General features: G+C 43.1%; 1 protein-coding gene across 3 annotated transcripts in view; it reads right to left on the bottom strand.

Annotated features, from left to right (window-relative positions):
• Window positions 1–20354, bottom strand: part of LOC119164261 (ral GTPase-activating protein subunit beta) — a 128210-nt gene that overhangs the window by 38837 nt on the left and 69019 nt on the right. For 2 of the 3 annotated variants that reach the window (XM_075871289.1, XM_037416411.2), the window contains exons 8-14: window positions 19654–19935; window positions 18567–18859; window positions 14738–14880; window positions 14450–14553; window positions 11960–12073; window positions 10751–10873; window positions 8228–8311 (exon numbers count right to left, since the gene is read on the bottom strand). In XM_075871289.1, the coding sequence (XP_075727404.1) occupies window positions 8228–8311; window positions 10751–10873; window positions 11960–12073; window positions 14450–14553; window positions 14738–14880; window positions 18567–18859; window positions 19654–19935 (1143 nt within the window). The remainder of the gene's footprint in view (window positions 1–8227; window positions 8312–10750; window positions 10874–11959; window positions 12074–14449; window positions 14554–14737; window positions 14881–18566; window positions 18860–19653; window positions 19936–20354) is intronic. The other variant, XM_075871290.1, reaches the window with a different exon arrangement.

Below are 20354 nucleotides of genomic sequence, written 5' to 3'. Positions count from 1 at the left end.
GACGTCACAGGAAGTCTATTTTTCCTTTTTTCTCCTTAGCTTTCACACGCTGTTTGACATCAAAACAAAATAACTCCGACGCGACGAACGCCATTCAAATTGGGCCAAGAAGACATATGCATGCCAAGTGATCGAATGATGGGCACATCTCGATCTTGAAATTTGATGTCAGTGCTCCTTTAACGTCTTATCATGAACACAAGTCACTGGCTTTTTCTTTGTGGGGTGCAATCATGAGCCCTATTGAGAGGAACAGAGGTCAAAGGCCAAGCAAGCAAGAAGTACAGCGAGAATTGATAAGCAATAGAATAGTGGAACTGAAAATGCCCATAGACTCATGAACAAAGGCAGCCCACAAAAACTACACATAGAACGCATGACGAATCATAGCAGTTAGAAAAAAAATCTTGATCATGTTAGAATAACTCGCCTATGTAACATCTATTCTTTGCTTTACATGGAAAAGAATTCGCAGCTTTTTATAAACTGGGATACATGACTTTACAATGACCTACATTATTGCGTGTGAGCAACTGACACAGTTATTTTGACACTAGCAGCAAGTGACAAGGAGGAAAATTCAAGAAAAGAAGGAAGAAAATCTGAATTTACAGTTCTACCTAAATTAATCCATGAAGCTACGAAAAAAAAACCTAGGAGGACATTTTTACAACAAAGCTTCGAAGCAGCATGAATTTTTTTTCAGATTTGGAATAAGATAGATAATAGCAGTTGGTCCCAGGTTCAAGTAAACATGACTTTCTTTGCGCACATTCCGATGCAGATTCCGGAAATGGTTACAGCTCAATGTCATAATGTAGATTCTAAAGCTGGAAGCATATAAAAACGAGTTTGACTATAACATAACCACAAGCTTCTTAAGAGTGCACTTCCTAAACTAAAGACTGAAAGTTTCAAACACCAAGTAATTGTATTATTAAATGCTTCTTTAAGCTGCGATTAGCGATTACTGATCAATGTTAAAAATGGCTAGGAAGCCACATTTTAATGCAGATTCGGAATAGAAAACATGAAGATTTGCATTTCGTATTAGCTGGACAGCATGTACCAGTTAAATTTACTATTATTAAATCAAGTTGACTAGTAATGATGAGAAGATATTCAAATGTGCATTACATACACACACAAAAAAAAAACTGGAAGTTTTAGGAGTGGTAAATATATTACTCCAAAGCAATACTTTTGAGCTGTGGTGACGAAGCAATGTTGTAGAAGATTACAATGGAGGTCACAACCACCAGTAGCACTGATTGTTGTCGCAATGTTGTGAGCAATGCCATAACATGATTTCAATGATATAAAGGCTACAATGTGGCCATAACATAGAAGCAATGTTGTGACAACATTCTCGCTACTAGAGATGTCGATCACTGTACACAGAAAAACTATGGACTTCATTATAGCTGGGCAGCATGTGCAAGTTGAAATTGCCGTAAGCTGGATAACTGGTGATAACAAGGCCACTAACTATTGAAAATTGGACAAATGCACGCATAAAATTTCCAGCAGCTAGGCTTATACTATTGCACAAGGAAGTAATTTTTAGAACTTCTCTATACAGATTGCTTTGGGTAACTTTCTTGCCCACAAAGCTTTTGCAAATATTTTGCATTTACTTTCAAAAATTTAAATGCGAGCAACCTGCATCTTCAATAAGCACCTCACAACTAAGAAGTTGCGGGATCTACTCTAGAATTTATACCAGATGCTACCAAGTAAGATTAACAATGCAAGGTATGAACTTGGTTAATAAACATCTCAATAACACAGAATGAATAAGACGCTCACACAAGAACACATGTACGTATTTACAATACACAAATGGTAAACACACAACTTAAGCCTAAATGCACTTTCACAAAAGCGCCTCATAAGGCACTGAAATCACACTAGAACATTAAACAAGTAGTTCACAAGCAACACTTAAAAATGCAATTACGTACAGCAAGCAGTGCCACGCCCCTTCACACCAATCACGGTTTCGAGGCAAAGCAGCCAAACTTCAATATAATGAATACAAATATAATTAACTTCTGGTTATAATGAAGTAAATATAATAGATTGCAAAGTGTTAATAACGTATGTTTATATCAAATTTTAGCATCTAAAGCAAAGTCAGGCTTGCATCAGATGCAGTTTTGCCATATTGACGTTTGACTGTACAGTTAAACCTGGATATAACAAAAATTTCGTTATATTTTTGTTATATGCAGGTTTCAATTCGATGCGAACAATTTCGTTATATGCAAAAAAATTTCGTTATATGCAGGTTCAATTCGATGCGAACATGCAGAAAATAAATGCACAAATTAAGCACATGCGGGACTGAAGACAGAGCTAACCCAAAACACTCACTTAGCGGTAGAAAACTGCATTCTTACTGTGATAGCAATTACATAGACACTCTTGGCGGTATTCGTCGTTGCCGCCATGTTCCATAACAAGTCCAAATTGATAAGATGCCCCCACGCATCGTAACTTTCAAGAGCGGGTAAAAGCACGCGAGCACAGATCAAATGAGTCAGCCCATCTCTATCCCCTGGAAGGCACACAAGGTAACACCCCCACGTGTTAGAACTGCGGTCGAACGCTCAAACAGAAAGCAAAACCACCCGTCTTGAACAAGCATAAAAAATGCAGGGGGTGGGGAGGTAGGGGGGGTCGCTCGAGTAGCAAGAATGCATGGTCACGATAGCTGGCGAGCATGCTAAGTCGACAAGTTTATCAGTGCACTTTCAATGCGAAGAGACTGTGTGAAAAGAGCACTTCTTCCTGCAGAGGCCATATTTACTCTAACCAGCATTTTGTAGGAGTTCCGCGATACCGTATGCAAAGGAGTTGGCTGCCAGTCTTACTTCGTATAACATTACAATTTGAGATGCGAAGCAACTTTTTGACTAGTGCATGTCACTCCATACACCCCCACTGTGCATGCTTGCATCTCATGCCGCATGCTCACGTCTCGTGCCCCCACAGGAAGTCACCCGAAAAAATGTCGCTCTCCTCCCCCTCTCTCGCCTCGCAAGGCCGATGCAGGCAGAGTCTTCTAGTAAAAAACCAACTGCTCGCGCTGCAATACCATTCACTGGCCACCCCGCATATGTAGCCACTGGATCGCGCCTTCGGAATGCAGTCAAGGGAGTCTTTAAAGTAGACTTAAAGTAGGCTTTCGCCTGCTGCTTCACATCTACACAGTGGAAGATGGTCCAAGCCTTTTTTTTTAACTATCATGTTCATTGCATTGCATTGCATTCAACACGCCGTTGTGTTGTTGCCGGAGCCAATCGACTAATAGGGAAGCCTACGAGCCTGCGAACTTGCAGCAACGCACAAGATGGAAGTGTGTGACTAGTCGACCTCCGCAGATCCGTCGTCATTGTTGTCCCGGAGAATTTATATCAGCACGCAATCTGACAACCCCTCCGAAGTGACGACACGGTTGTCTGCATTTAAAAAAATACAAAGAAAAAAAAAGCAAACCTGAATGTCCTCGGGGGCCACACCTCGCGCGCGCTGCGAAACCATGCACGCGCACACGGCATCCAAAACGAAGAGCAAACGACACGAATACAGCGGAAAACTATTTGGTAAAGCGCCCTTATATGCAGCGTGGCCCCACGTATGTGACGGCCACTAAATGCACAGCACTGCCAACGCAAAAGTAGTTTTCTTTTTTTTTTTTTCGGGGTGGGGGCACTTCTACACATGCGCGCACAACGGCAAGAACGGCAGAAAATTCAATATATCAAGGTTGTCTCCCGCTGTTACGTTGTTACATAGAGGTTGCAAATACATGTGCTTCTAAGGAGCAACGACCAGGAATAAAAAAATTTCATTATATTGAGAAATTCGTTATAAGAAGGTTTGACTGTATTACTTTGAAGGAAACACAAAACTAAATTTGAACACAATGTGTTTTGCAAAAAGAAAGAGTGCTTATTTGAAGCTGCATGCATAATGTTTCAAAACACAATATGATGCTAACAACACACGTGCAATATACTCAGTGTTTATTAAAAAGAGTTAGAAAACGGGCAAACGAAAATTCACATTTAAGTTGCAATTGCACAGACACACATATTAGAACACGTTTAGATATCAGTAGTTTAGTCAGGTAAACCACAACACAAACCTTTGAAAATTACATTCCATATTTCATGCCTCACTTAGATTAAGACACACAGGCTGACATTCACATAGTAAATCACCTTTAAACCCCCAGCAATGTTGCTCTACATTTGAAATACCATAGAACAACAAACCTATTCTTTAGATCTTTGAGCCTTACAATTAAAAATTGCCACAGAACTTTGGAATAAAAAGTTTGAGTACTTTGAAATTGCCCGCAGCAGACAGAACAATTTTACTCATTGCATTGAACTACACAAGGAGTGAACACTACTCAGCGAAATATATAACTGATTTATTAAGAATTTTTCAGGACTTGATTACATTTAATTTGTAGGATTCCGTGAGTTTGAAAGCATATCTGCTTGAAAGTAATTTCAGGGCTGGAATTGATATTGTGGTATTTCTTTAATGTCAAAATTACATAACAAAATGCAATAGTTTCATAATCAAATGTTCCCCACTAATTAATAAGGTGGCTAGTTAACAAATTGGGAAGTAAATATGCATTCCAACACATATATGGAGGCAGTCGCACCATAAATGGTGCTTCCCTCTCAAGATTTATTCCCAGCTGACATTTCTTTCATTACTTACCAACTCCACCAACAGTAAGGTTCCCACAAAGCACAATTCAAATGCGCCCCCCTGCGGTGGTCTAGTGGCTAAGGTACTCGGCTCCTGACCCGCAGGTCTTCGGATCGAATCTCGGCTGCAGCGGCTGCATTTCCGATGGAGGCGGAAATGTTGTAGGCCCATGTGCTCCGATTTACGTGCACTTTAAAGAACCCCAGGTGGTCGAAATTTCCGGAGAGGTCCATTACGGTGTCTCTCATAATCATATGGTGGTTTTGGGACATTAAACCCTACATATCATCATCATCATCATCATCACAATTCAAGTGCAAATTACTGACTTTTTATGTAATAACAATATCTGGGTCTTTCATCCTAAAACCACAATATGATTATTAGAGACGCCGTAATGAAGGGCTCTGAAAATTTCAACCACCTGGTGTTCCTTAACGTGCGCCAAATCTAAGTACATGGGCCTCAAACATTTTCGCCTCTGTCAAAAATGCAGCCGCCGCAGCCGAGGAGCTTTTGTGCTGCAGTTAAGCACTGGGTACAGTTTCTCAAAAATCCAGCATTGGCACCCTCAAGTAACCTAACTTGGGTGAAGAAACTAGCTATCTCTGGTTATACCTTTTAAAAACTCTCATAACCTAACGCAGGTGAAGAAACTATCTATCTGTAGCTGTACATTTCAAAAATTCTCCAAAAGATGATAAAATATATATCGGTTCTAACTTTATATCGGATATAACTTTATATTGGTTCTGGTGAGTATAGCAGTAATTTAAATTTATACAAATACATACATAAACTGTCTTACGCTCCTAAATCAAAAGCATTGGTAAAATTTTACCTCACCATACCAAAACACTTGACTGTTCATTGCCATCAGACAGCACCGTCCACAAATGCATGCAATGATAGAAGCCGAAAGGTGCACACTGTCACAGATAGCCACCTATATCTGGGAAACTGTGCCGAAACTCATCAATTAAGCTTCGAGAGATAAGCTACACTACTTCAGCCAAGAGTTTTACACATTTTACAAAAGGAAAAGTGTCTGATCAGGTAAAATCATAGCCTAGTTGCAGGAAAATAGGGGGATGTGTCAGCATGTGTGCAATACAGTGAGCCTGAACTGCATAATTGACTAACAAATGAAAAAGAAAAGCTTTACAGCTAGTAGAGAAACCTTGCTTGCAGAATGCTAAATAAAAAAAGTTTATGCTACCTAAACTGTCTCGATGAATGCTTGAGAACAGTGAACAACCAAGGCTATGACATACTTGGGCAACTGCGATTGTGGGAACGCTTGCAAATCTGATTTGTTTTAACCGATACAGCACATGTCTCCTACAAATTGGCTCCCCCAACAGCCCTTTGCCGAGGCCGGCACAGTTGCTAAAGTAGTGTGAGAGAGCACTGCTCTTCCTACATGAGCTCCACCTGTTGATAGGGATGTGTAGCCTTTCATATGCTTCTCTTCGTGCAGAAATCAGCATTGTATGCCCTCGAGTGGGAAGGCTCACAGATGCCTTCCCGTTTCCCCAAGGGCCAATCGCACTGCTCTTTATTAGACATGACTTGTAAGCTACATAGGTTTTGGTTTCTGGCCGAGACGGAAATCACTTGCTTAATACATTGCCATGACGAGTCAAACTTTTTCTACCTGGCGCTACATTACATTGGCATGTTATGAGTAATCGAACAAATGAAACAGACCATTAGGCATGGAAAAACACAGTGGACATTGATTGAAGTCTTGAATTGTGGTGTAGCAGTTATGACACGAAGCTACGTGTAGAAATATCCAACGAAATAGACAGGCAAGTACTTTTATTCGCAGCTCTATTGGTAGAACATCAGATGTGTAAATCGAAGCTTATGTATTCAAATCGCACTGATAGAAAAGATCATTTTGCCCTTTTCAATTCATTGCTGTTTACATTAAAATTATCAGAAAACACTTGAAGAGATAGATCCATGTCTTCTGTGCATTTTCTGGTCTAAATTGTCATTGGATTCACTTAACAGCTATGTAAACAGCAAAATAAATTTTGAGTGGAAAACAAGTTTGAATAATAAAGTGAGAGTAGAAATTGAAGTGAATATTTTTCTAACATTCTCGAACAATGCAGCAATCCATGTCTTGCCTCTAAAGTGCCAACCCAGCATCTAACATATTGTAAGCAGCTTGCATTTGAAAAGGTGCAACAGAGTGCTCTGCACCGCTCACAATGCCAGAAATCAATGGAACAGTTACTACAGGTGCTTTAGTTGCCTCATAATGCATTCAAATGCACTGTTATGCTCAAACACAGACAAGATTCACAAGCCAGCTCAAACTGCCTCACAATGCAAACACACACACACACATACGCGCACACACGCACATGCGCACACACGCACACACATACACACACACACACACACACAAAAAAAAAAGAAATGTCCAGGAGTCATCTGCAAATGCTCTGCTACAAGCCATGGTATCGAGTTATGTGAAAGCACACGACCTATAGACAAGTACTCAAAATGCATTCTGCTTGAAGGAAACCTCAGCTTGGGTGCACTCGCTCTCAAAATTGATTCCTTATGGAGGAATACCCTCATTCAGTCTTTGCTGCAACTGTTACAACCAAATCATGTGTGTTGGAAATATTTGACTATAGCATTTGTCCAGGACATGCTTTCCATCTGGCCCTCAATGCTTTTGAACAGCTTTAGCAAATTCAGCAAGCTTAAGTGTAACCAGGGGTAAAAGTTTGAATAATGATGTCATTTAAGTGAGAAATCAAATGTTTTAAAAACAAAGGTCATAGCAATAACTCAAAAGTCCAAATTATATCCAGTAAACATCTACGAGATGTCCCAAAAATGTTTTAATAAACCATACAAAACTGATAAGCTTGGAATCTGAAAGTATTACAGTGATAAGAAGCCGTCCAACAAGAATATAAATTGCTATTCATGACATGAGGTTCTTCAATGTTTGCTTAATGTTATCTCATTGCAAAAGTGTTCTTGCATTCCACACCTATTAAAATTCAGCCACCATGTCAGGACACGTGATATAGTGAAGTAGAAGATAGAACAGTTATTCATTCAAAACTATTTAGCTTTTCAGGGCTAGAAAATAACTTTTTTTCAGTGCATAAGCAAGAGAACATGTCCACACATTAGTACTGTTAAACGTATTATGAATTACACAATCACTGAGCTTACTACATTTATATACCGGAAGATAAGACACACTTCAACACAAAGCTTCTTCTTAAACAAGCATGCCTTTGGAGACTTTCGCAAACAACTCCAATGCACACAGCGAAAAATCTACAGACAGTCAGGAAAGGCGCATTAAAGCAAACGGCTGCAGCCTCTCGTCACACGTACAGCACAGCCTTCTACAGAGACAGCACTTCAAACGAGCTCGTCTGAGTGCACACGCACACGGGATGCACATGAACACACAAGCCACACACATCTGGCAAATTGAATTTACCACAGTCCTCTGAGCTCGACCAGGATTCGGCATCCGAGTCAGACGATGCGCTGCACGACTTTTCTCTCGCCGAAACGTCGTCATCTGTGGGGCACAAGGTCTCTGTGACGGCAGGGCAATGGTCGTCCTTGCATCTTGCCCTCCCAAACGCGCTGAAGGTTTATCGCATGTGCTGGGTGGTGAACCCGCAACCTCCACAATCTGGTGGCCCTGTGTCTACATCCTGTATTTTGTTGCTAGCACACAGCTTGAGAAGAAACCGCAACCTCTCCATATCATGTGCATCCTGCCAATCCATTTTCGTCTGTCATTGTTTGCCTTTACAAGACACACCTTGGGAGTGCTAGTCACTGCCACTCGGGGCCTTGGTGACAAATGTGAAACCTTTTTTCAATGAGTATCATGCAGTGCGTTACCACTACCGTTAGAAGTCTTCTGTAGGCATGAACACTCTAGACAAATATTCCTCATTATTACAAAGTGAATATCTATACTGTCTTCAAATTTGGACAGTGGTCACAAAAATTTTATTTGATTCATCAAAAGACTGCTGCGATAATAAATGACCTTTTTATGTGTTAAGTTTCTTTTTTTTTTCAGTTATTGCAAAACCTTCAATAATACTGCTATGTATATAAAATTCTGATTAACTATGAGAGTACTGTCAAAAATGGTCTTCAGCTAAGTTGTCTTGCTAGAACGGCCAGATAACTCATCAAAAGCATAGGTCAAGCTGAGTTATTTAAAAGTTATCAATAATTTTGACATTCAGTTTATGAGTTTTGCTTGGTCCCTACGTGGTGTTCCAGTTCATAAGGCCAACCTTGGCAGAGCTATCCGAGTTGATGCACTATAGCGAAAATGGTGACTGCTAATAATAGCGTGTACAATTAGTAATGCATATTGTTACACTTGTTTAACAACTCTATCTTGGTGTATTCAGGCTGCAGCCCCAAAAGCTGTTAGCAACGCTAATGCAGACTGGCCCGCAATGCTAGAGAAGCTTCACAATTATTTGAGAAGTTTATGTTAGAATTAGGCACAGGATGTGAATATTCCAGTTTATTCAAGAGCTTACGCAAGCACTAACGATATCACTGGCAGGTTCGTCGACTGCGCTCTAAAAAACGACACGCTCTGCCAAGGGTCAGATTACTCGACGGCCAACAACTGTTCACGCCGCTACCAGTTTACAGTGTGAATCACTTGAACATTGAATTTTAATTTTAAGAGCTTGCTCGCCAAGCTTCTTATGCTCAGGGCATATCCCTCGACGTGTACACCAGAGGCACAGCTGCGCCACGTACCCACTACACGCACACCGTAACATTCACGAAGTAGGCAAGCACCTGCTATGCCACTAGGCCATTGAACATTCTGCTGATAAGCGAGGTACCCCCAAAACCTCTGTAAGGCATTATGCGCACTTTGTGCTGAAAAGAAGACTCGTCGACAAGCGGACCCTGAAACGACAGCCCGCAAAGCAGAGGCGCAAGCAGTGGCAAAAAAACCTCAAATCAGAACCTCCATCGACATCGCCTTCTCCAACATTCAACTGCAACGTCTAATTCAAGATCCCCTGGCAACGTACCTCACAAACCACAACATTGTAATCTTCAAAGGAAAACACATCCCACATCTTTGTAATCAGTAATGTAATCCTAGTATATAATTGAATCAATATGTAAATGACATATTGTGTATATATAAGTGTATATATACAATGACTATACCAACGTGTCACGTCTTTACATGACCATAGATGACTTGTACAGAGGATTCACGGGTTCTCCCGGTCACTGCAACATAGGCTTCTACGCAATCGTCCGAGTCAAAAAGACACACCGAGTGGTCGGGTAACGAGCAGCACTGTTCCCTTTATTAGACTTTCTTATATAGCTTCGCACGTGAAGGTGCTATGCGCACAGACGCATTGAGGGGCACATAGAATGCAGCTTGAGGCCAGCGTGTCTGCTGTTGAAACAGCATGATACTCCAAGCAAGCTCCTCTACCATCATTCACTTCAAGGATATGGCGGGATTTTTTTTTTTTCTGGCACAAGTACATTTAGTCTTGAACACTCCGACTGCTTCCTTCATTAACGTCTTGACCCCATGACAGCGTGTTGTATCAGGGACATCATTTGCTACCTTTTGCAAGCGCAGAACTGCTATGCAAAACAACAGCATTGTCATTTACACAATGCCGTAGCAGATTCAATGCATGCAATACTAACCCCCGTATTCCAGAACTTCCCTTCCCTCAACGCTTCGCCTTCACTTGAAAAAGCCGATAAGAGCACCATCTCTAGACACAGCAAGTCTCTGCATATTAGCGATAGTCTGCTGCGATTCTTGAGTAGCGCAGCGTCATTTTCAGCCAAGTGGTGGCGCAGCGCTCAACTCTGTCAAGTGAAGGGTGAAAGTCGAGTAGAGGAGAGTTTCTGAATATGGGGGTTAGACTTCAATCATCCTACATCATATGCCACATGGGATCACTACAATATTGCTTGCAGTACCAACCTGAGCACAGAAGGTTAGAGTAAGTCATGCTGGCATTGTCCTGGCCCCCGGACGGTCCCGGCTGAGTCACCTGGTTGGCTTCTTCGTAAGCCGTTGCATCTTGGACGCAAAAAAGCAAGCCACCTACAAAAGAGTAGCAAGCAAATGCTATTAATGAACCATAAGCTGTGGTTTTCCAGGCTGTAAGCGACTCTTGCAGTGAAAATTCTAAGACAAAGAAAAGGACATCAGAAGACTGCAATCAACTTTTCCACACAATTTCATTTTATTAGGTCTGACTTTTATGTTGATGCCGGCTTGCAGTCAGGGCCATGGGTAGGAGGAGTACTAAAGAAATTTTATGCAGTATAATAAAGTATGCTTTCCAACAATACATAGAGGATTTGTAACATCAAACTTGCACAAATTTGTCAAGCTTAGCATAATATTTACAAGTCTTAAGTGTCATGCAGAGAGCAAGGAACGTAGACTCATATTAAACTAAACCTGCAGAGACCAGGAAAATGTGTTTCCTTTAAGAGGAGTTTTGTTTACTGAGAGATTAATATGGTTACAATATTCAAGTAGGAAACCAAACATATTAGTGACCATTGTTCCATTTAGGCAGCAATTTCATTTAAGAGAGTTTCGTTTAATGGGAGTCTACTGTCCCTGGTTAATGTAAGAGTGACAGGTATACAAGTAATGCAATTCACAGAAGTGATCAGAGCACTTGACATCAGCTGTACATTACAAAAAATGCTAATCGTTGCAATTGCAGAAAATTGCACACCGCAATAAAATTAGAAGTATAGGGACAACCAGGAGTGATAAAACGTGTGCAGTTACGATGACTACGAAACAAGACAATCCAGAAAAATCGAAAAGAACTCAGGGGATAACATGCAGCCTACATCGCGCATCAGGGCGCCACCCACATTTTGTCCAGAATGCAGTCGCCGAACTTTGGATCATGCACACTGAGTGAAATGCAGCATTCTTACACATGCAACTCAGAATCCCCCTCCACCCCGATAATTCAGCCCACCACAGGCACTCAACCACACACCGTGTCCTAGTAACCACAAGAAAATCCGAATTCACAAATTTCTGCGCAGTACTAGGAACTGGCTAGTAATTGGCCAACTAAAAATCCTCAGAAAAACCAGCACTACAATAAGCAATAACCTACACCAACTACAACAAAGAGCCTCTGGTGGACTGTCTTACCAAGTAACATCTGAGTGTTGGTCGAATCTGTTTCTATCTGCAATGCACCAATCAGGAGGTTCATAAGCCGTGCTCGCAGTGACTGGAATGTGATGGATTGGTTCGTGCCAAAATCTGGAATAACAATTTCAACAAGATAATAACATGCAATAAGTACATATAGCAGAGTTCTTTCATTCATTTTACTGACTATCGATACACAGCATTTGTCACAGCTTCAAAATCATTTCTTGAATAGTACTGGACTAAGCAGGCACATTAGAGCAAGTTTATGACTATACATGATGTCAAAAAACAGTGCAGATAGAAAACAAGGACAAAAGTAGGACGATACACACAAGCTGAGTGCTTGTATCATGAGTTTCCAACTACTTTCGCCTGCGTTTTTCACTTCTGTTTCTAGACAGCTGGCATGGAACCACATTCAAACCTCCTTACAACAAACTTTTTTATAATTTGTTAAAATGGTAATTTCATTAGATATGTGGGGTTTAACGTCCCAAAACCACCATATGATTATGAGAGACGCCGTAGTGGAGGGCTTCGTAAATTTCGACCACCTGGAGTTCTTTAACGTGCACTCAAATCTGAGCACACGGGCCTACAACATTTCCGCCTCCATCGGAAATGCAGCCGCCGCAGCCGGGATTCGAACCCGCGACCTGCGGGTCAGCAGCCGATAAAATGGTAATTTCCTAGCACAGCATCTATTGCAAGTCTATTCATTTGCTTTGTAATAACCATTATTTCGTAATATTCATATATGTTATTGTGAAATTTGAGTTTAATAGGAAGTATGTTAAAATAGTAATATTAAAGACAAATAATCACTACGCAGGCAGAGTTGTTAGCCAGAAAACGAATTACACAAATTACAAATAAAAAAAAAAGTTGACATTTAAGGGTTCGTTTTGTTTGTTAGACACAATATTGATGAGATTTAACAGACAAATAATGCCAGGGAAAGTATGTCGGATGTTATTATAAAAGCAATTGTGATGTAAATGAAGAAATGTGGACGAAAAGATAACTTGCCGTGGGCAGGCACCGAACCTGCGACCTTAAAGTGACAAGTCCAATGCTCTACCAACTGGGATACCATGGTGGCTATCCCCCCGTTCTTTTTATGGGATATGTATGTGCATTTAAAGGAGTGTCAGTCAGTGCCGGTGGTAGCCATGGTGGCAAGTGTGGAACCCTTTTTATCAGCCTCTATCCCTACATGTATGTATGGATGATTGAAACTTTTTTTTTACTTGATACAACCAAAAGAGTACTACGATCACCACAGTAACTGTGAAAACTTTGTAAAGAAGCTGTCAATTCCACAAACAATATCACAGCATTATCCCGCATAGGCCAGCACGCATTTTTTTTTTTTCTTTTATTCTGCCAGGAGCACCTCTGATGTCGATGGTGAGTTATAATTCTCAGAGCTGTTTAATCTTTACTGCTATGGTTCCAGAAGCAAGAATTTTTTCATTAGTTAAAGGGGAACTCCGGCATTCTTTAGATATTCACCAATTTCAATACAACTTCGAACATGTGTTCGTGTTGATACCCTGGCGATATGTGCCAAATTATACAACTATAGGTCATTTAGTTTTTTAGAAATCAAATTTTAAAACTGGTAAGTGATTCTGGAATCACACTAGTAAGCTAGCGTCACCCTGTGTATATGACGTCAAGGCATACTCTTTTTTCAAAAACGCGACCTTTATCAGCAGATGGATGCAGCGCATGATTCTTTCTACGAGGTGACAACAACGTGAGCCCAGTTCAATTTTGTCAGCTTCATACGGCGTGTTAGTAGTTGTTGACGTCGAGTCTTACAATATTGAGCAACGAGGAAATAGATTCAGGGCATGTCAGATGCTTCAGGGGCCGGAGGGTCGAAATCAAAAAAAGATGCTTCCGCGCTCAGATAGTAGCTGCAATTATCCCTGAACTTGTCACTGGTAAGTTCAGACGAGCGACACAGCTTGATTCCGCATCAGATGACATTGTACACTTGCTTATCGCGTATCCGAAAATCGAGGTACGAGAGCTATGTTTATACCCTGGCCAGCCGTGGCGGGATCTCGTGAATGTCATCGGCGACGGATTCTTGTGACGTCATCAGATACCCACCATGGACAGAGCCGCTCCCTGTTTCAGTTTCTGTTTTGACTCATCGTTGCTGCTTAATTAAAACTATTGACGAGTGCCTGGGCAAAATGAACCACCCTTGCTTTTTCAGGACTGTCAATAAAATTAGAAAACAGCATTATCTCAGTATGTATAAAAATGCACCGGAGTTAGTTCCCCTTTTAAGCACATGGGTTTCGGCAGGGGGGTGCAAAAGGGGCACCTGTCTACCTCAAGCCTCACCACAGCTTGCTCTCACCCAAGTTACACCAGTGCTCTCCTCCTCCCCCAATCGTAAACACTGCTTCGCATCCACAGTGAGAAAGTCGTGCCTACGACTGTGGTTGAGCACAGTAAGCTCACCTTTCAAAGTGAGGTTTCCATAGTGCAATGGTAGAGGAAGCATTGACAGCAACAGGTGTGTAGAAGCCCAACGCAGTTCAACCTGGGGCACATTGGGTAGGGACCTATGAGGATAAGGATAAAAAAAATTCAAAAATGATACCGCAATGAGGTATGTTATATGTTATGATATATGTTATATGTTATGAAGGTATGTTATGATATGGAATTCATACGGGACTCCGTATAGATGCAATACCATACAGAGTCCATATGAATACAAAAGGGACAATGGCTCTTTCAACCCACCTGATCTTGGAATCTTTATCGGCGCAGAAGACTGATTCAAGAGCTTGCAGGAAGAGCGGCAGCAGGACGTTCACTCCTTCAAGGTCTTGGCGAAAGAGGTTGCACGAGTTGAGCAGGATGCTGGCCACCACTTGACTCCGCAGCTGAGGTAGCACAAGACACACACTTAGTTCACAACCAGTACAAGTACAGACTAATGGGTGATATAAAGGCATGCCTCAAAAAGACCTTCTACATGTGGGCTGACAAAGGGTGATGCTGCTCTTATCAATATTGAAGGTACATTAATACAGTAATATAATATTTTAGACTAGGGTGTCTAAAGAATATTTGAGACATCTAAAAAGCACCTACTATATGTTTCAAAGTGAAAGAAATATCAGGGTTTATAGGTGGTGGACTTGGTTGATGCTCACTGTATTACACTTGTGATGCTGAATATAGTGCCTCAATATGCAGGTCAAAGCATGTCCAAATGAAGTTCCGGGAGCAGATAGTCTAAAAACATTGCTACTGCGTAGCTATATGTTTACAGTCGAGCCCGTTATAACGAACCTGAGCCTGACACGGCATCCATTCACTGTATCCAGAAGTTCATAGTAAATGAAGCACAGCTATTAAAAAAGTTGCGAGTGAAAACACATGATTTTCTGGCCAAAACTTCTGCGATGTACGTGTTTCAAAGAGCAGAAGCAATAGGGGCGGTCTCGAGTTTATTTCAAACAGCAGCGTGCTCTTCACCGAGGCACATGGCATAAGCTACATGAGGCACTGGCTCCAAAGTTTCGTCCTTCTCGCAATTCGATCCCTCTAAATCGCTCTTCTCACGTACTTAAGTCACAATGACCTAATTCGTGCACGATTACGTGGTGTTGGCATCATAATCGAGTGCAATTAAACCATCGCAACAGATGTCCCACCCACTCTGCCAGGCAGGAGTCGACGGCGCACTGCCACAAATCGCCGCCGAAGTGATCCTGTTCGGAAGCTTCAGGCTCGGCATCGGGCCCGACGTCGACAAAGTCGGCCTCGCGAAAACAGTTTCGCGTGCATGTAGCCGTCACTACCGCCCACGAAATATTCACCATCTCCACAACCGAATACCCGGACGCCCGAAGCGAAAAGTTGGCTGCCAGGTGGTCAACAGCTATGCGCAAGAACTCCGCAACGCCGCACCTAACGCGCGGATTAGGCTCAAGCCAAGCGATCACACTTTTGACGTTTTGTTGAGCAGCAGGAAAAAGCGTGCAAGTTCTCCCGCCTGCCATCCTGGTCACACACGCATACCAAGAGCGAGCAAGATGCGCACACGCGACAAACATGCCAGAACGCGGGCAACAGCTCTGAGCCCATTTCTAGTCAGAAAACAAAACTTACTCGAGCCAGCGTGGCTAGCGTCGCAGAGCGGTAGAGACGAGCGAAGGGGTTGTGATCAAGAGAGGAGAGCAGATTTGCGAGACAAGAAGGGCAAGGAGTTGCGATTGAGTAGTGAAGAGAGGGGAGGACACGGCGAGAAGGCGACCTTGAAAACGAAAACACGTGGGAAGGAGGTAGGTCGGGTAGCTTGCTTGAAAGGTCTGCGAAATGCGCAACTCGCACGTAGAAAATTTTGAAAGAGTGCCTCCGCGCACAGAAGTGCGCGGAGTGCCTCCGCGCAGCGGTGCTCAAAGAATCGGCGGTCGAGGTCAAAAAATCGTTTTGTTGCGCTGCCGGGTTTGCATGGCCTCACAGACTTCAACATTTCGCAATTCGTACCGCGCAAATTAACCGTCGTTTTCACGCTTCCGCACGTGTGCGGAGGGCATGCTGAGCCTAGTGCAAAGTGAGCGAAAACAGGTCCTAAATACAAAACGAATCGCGAATTATCAGAGTCGGTGGCGTAGCGTACGCGCGTGCACTAGATGCAGACAATCGGATACAGTCGGTGGCCGACGATGTTGGCAAATGGCCTGGTCACTCCAGGCCAGCGACGCCAACCACAGTACCAGCGATCAATAACAGAGGGGATGGCCGACTTGTCTTTGAAAGACCAGTGGCAGTGTGAAAACACTGGCCTTGTCTGGCGATGCGAGGTGCTCAGAGTAGCGGGGGGACAAAGCACAGAGGGGTGCGTAACAAAAAGCGATCGAGGAGAGCGGCAACTAGAGGGGCGCGGAGGCAGGGCCGGTGTTTAACAATAGGAATGTATGGGCACCTCGCCGAGGCTTGATCGGTGGTTGAAAGTGGTTTCCCAGGACGTCGGCTGAGCGCCGACGCTGTTTGCAATAAATTATCGGTGGCGTTCGGAGACGTTCATTGTAAGTGCAATTTTGTGCCATTGAACCAATGTATATTTTCAGGGTCACGCGAATGTTGTTCGTTTTAAGCGAAAGTTCGTTTTAAGTGGGGCCATTATATGGGGGCTCGACTGTACTGTTATGGCTGCACAGTAACGCAAGCATCACCATCCATTCGCTATATTTCTTTATCCACTCTGCCCTACAATCATGCGACCTGCATGACTACTACTACTGCTACAGTTGAGCCCCTTTATAAGAAGTGCGCACTCCGGAGGAGTTCTTGTCCCTTGTATGTAATGTCTCTTATACAGATTGCCACATCCTCATTTTCTGCTCTAACCGTTTTATCGTCGGCACACTGCCGTCTTTTAGATCCAACTGTCTCTTACATCAGTGTCTCATAAAGGGGCTTAACTGCATTTCTACTGCTACTACTACACTCAAACCTTGTTATAACGAATTTGAAGGGGAGCCACAATTATTTCATAATATCCATTATTTTGTTATATTGATTATAACAGTTTGTGGCAATGTATGCTCAGATGGGCACACACCTATAAGCATGCAAAGAAGGAAACTGCCTTGCGGCCTGATGTACCACTACGCAACCGCGCGGGCCATAAAATATAAACTCAGTCGAATCTCATTGATTGGAACTTTCGCATAATTCGAACTCACGCTAAGGTCCCGTCAAAGCTATGTGTATTCCAATGGGCGAGAACGCCCTGTAATTCGAACGCAGTTGAGACGGTTCATTTGAACATACCGCTCTCCGAAAATGTTCTCAGCACCATGCCTAATCCCACAGCAGCACCTCTCAACGCTGCGCAGGAAGAAGGAAAAGAAGAAAAGGAAAGCAAAGACTGTGGCTTATTGTTTGCTCTCTCTCTCAAATGCCGATCTGCGACACGCCTGTTCCACGCCTGTTCCATGCGCCTGTTCCATGCGCCTGTTCCAAAAAAAAGCTGTCGTGAAGACAGCTTCTTTGTGCAGAGTAAGCAGCCATGGTAGCAGCGGAGACGCAGTCATTGCAGTCTTGAGAGGGAAATCGCTTTGCACCACAGCGCCGCTTCTCGGTCATGTGACCCGCTGAGCGCTTCCTCAATCCTCCCCGCTGGCTGTGCAAGGAGGATGGCTCTCTTGGCCGTGCGGAGCATGGCTGTAAGGTCGGCGCGGGAGTTTCGAAAGAGCCGAGCTTAACGAACGTGAAACTCCGCAGAAAATGCTGTAGTTAACACACTAAGGTCGATTTTTTTTATGATAGACTATTTGACCGACTAATTTAGTTTGTTATATCCTTTTACCTGTCAATTTTAGTTCGTTACAACGAGGTTTAAAATGCATGGTTCAAAGAAAATTTGATTTACTTCATTATATGCATTATGTCGTTATATCCCGTAACGTTGTTATAACAAGGTATGGGTGTACTACTACTGCTACTACTACTACGATCACTACTACTATTACTATGAAGACGACAGCAATGACAACAACGACAACAACATAGGGTAGACTAAGCTTCGCTGTAAAAAAAAAAAGCTAACACGTACCTCGATATTGCCGAGGCAGTGTTGCAGGGCGAGGTAAAACCGGGAAAAGTAGACAGGCAGTATCTCCTCGCCAGTACGCTTCGAGCAGAACAGGCGGCAGAGTGTGCCCACGGCCTCGGCCTGGCCGGCCTCAAAGCTCTCGATGCTGAGGTACGGCGGGATTTCAATGGAGTCGGGCACTCCGGGAAAAGACGCGGAGCCGCCTCCCGAGGCCGAGGCCGCACTGCGTGTGCTGCCGCTTCCACCGGACTCGAGCAATGATCCTGAGCGCGAGTGCATGCTGATCTCGGTGCCTGTGAGTGCACACAGCTTGAAGTGAATTCCACAATTGTAAGCTTGTCTTTAGTCATCTGCTCTTTCAGTCTGCGATTTGTATGCCAGCCCCCACTGCTCCTAATGAATAGGTAGCCACAGCACAACTTTCAGATGACTTTTGTTTGCAAGCCTCTAAGGATCATTATCAAGGCAGAATCCTCACATGTCTCTGTGACAAGTGACCTTGGTAACAACACAGAGTGATGCGAAAAATCACCATGTGTTGACGTCATCAAGCAAAGCCATAAAGATGTCCCAGTTAACCAAATTTGTCATGTCGTTGTGATATCACATAATGTGACATCACATGAAGTTGTCACTTGGTCAAAAGCGGGATCATCCCAGAGGCAGCGAGAATAACGTTGGGTAAAGAAAGTCTTTCAGAGATAAATAGGGGGGGGGGGGTATCTTTGCGATTAATCGATAAGAAAAAGAAGAGAAAGATTGCTTTTGCCTTCAAAACACCTTGGCCAAATGCATGAGTGACCGTGCGATTTATTCTTCACTGACTAATTCTACTGTAGAGTTCCTACACATTACCTTGCTAAAAGCTTTGCCTACCTGCATAATCCAAAAGTACACGATTTACTCAGTACACAATCTTGTCCCAGTTGACCTTCCATTGGGTACAGAAGGCTATGTTCGGAGAGATTACTAGTCATGTTTGTCTCCTTTATCCTTGTCGTTCCAGCAGTGTTAGTCTGTAGCATACTAGTATCAGTGAAGCTTCTCGGTTAGAGAAAAATAGATTACGCCCACCAGGTCTCCTCACCATCAGTTTGAACGAGACCAGAACTGCCTTGGGCGTCGAGTTCAGACCCCACCAGCGCAGCCTCAAACAGCCAGGCGCCGTACAGGTGCAGCACCGAGTTGCACCGCGGGCGCATCGGTGCCGGTGTCGGCCTCAACTGCTGGGGTGCGGTAGTGGCTGGCGGCGTTGGCGGCGGAACAAGTGGAGCCGCGGCGAGCGATGCTCCCGTCGTCGCCGCAGGTGCCAAGGCTGATGACGTGCTCGCACGAATGTTCGAGAACACGCCCGGCTTGGACATGCCCGCTAGAAGAAAACGATGAAAGTTGCTGCAGAGCTACTGCATACGTTTGAATTGGGGGTATTAACGACAAAGTAGGTGTGTATGTCAGAGACATCTAACAGTGCCATTGACACGAAAATGAACACTTACAAAAACAATGATGCTGTATACAGCGCAATCATAACAGTGCAATCGCTATGCACAAAAATGTGGTGTGCCAGCTCTTGCACGAGTTGAGAGCCTGAGTCTTCATCATGTTCTTGCTCCCCTAGCGCAAACACTAAGCCTTTAGATAACAAATGTGTGTGGGTGTATTGACATCGGAACATCCAACAAATGTGCCAGGGTGCTTATGTTTACAAGATAAAAGCATGTGCACAAAGGTATACTTTTACAGCAGAATTACCATATTTATAAACCCAATTAGCACTTTTCTTCTAAA

This window comes from Rhipicephalus microplus, chromosome 8 (genome assembly GCF_043290135.1).
Source record: "Rhipicephalus microplus isolate Deutch F79 chromosome 8, USDA_Rmic, whole genome shotgun sequence".
Taxonomy (NCBI): domain Eukaryota; kingdom Metazoa; phylum Arthropoda; class Arachnida; order Ixodida; family Ixodidae; genus Rhipicephalus; species Rhipicephalus microplus.
Note: the sequence above shows the minus strand (reverse complement) of the source record. Positions and strands in the feature narration are given on the sequence as shown.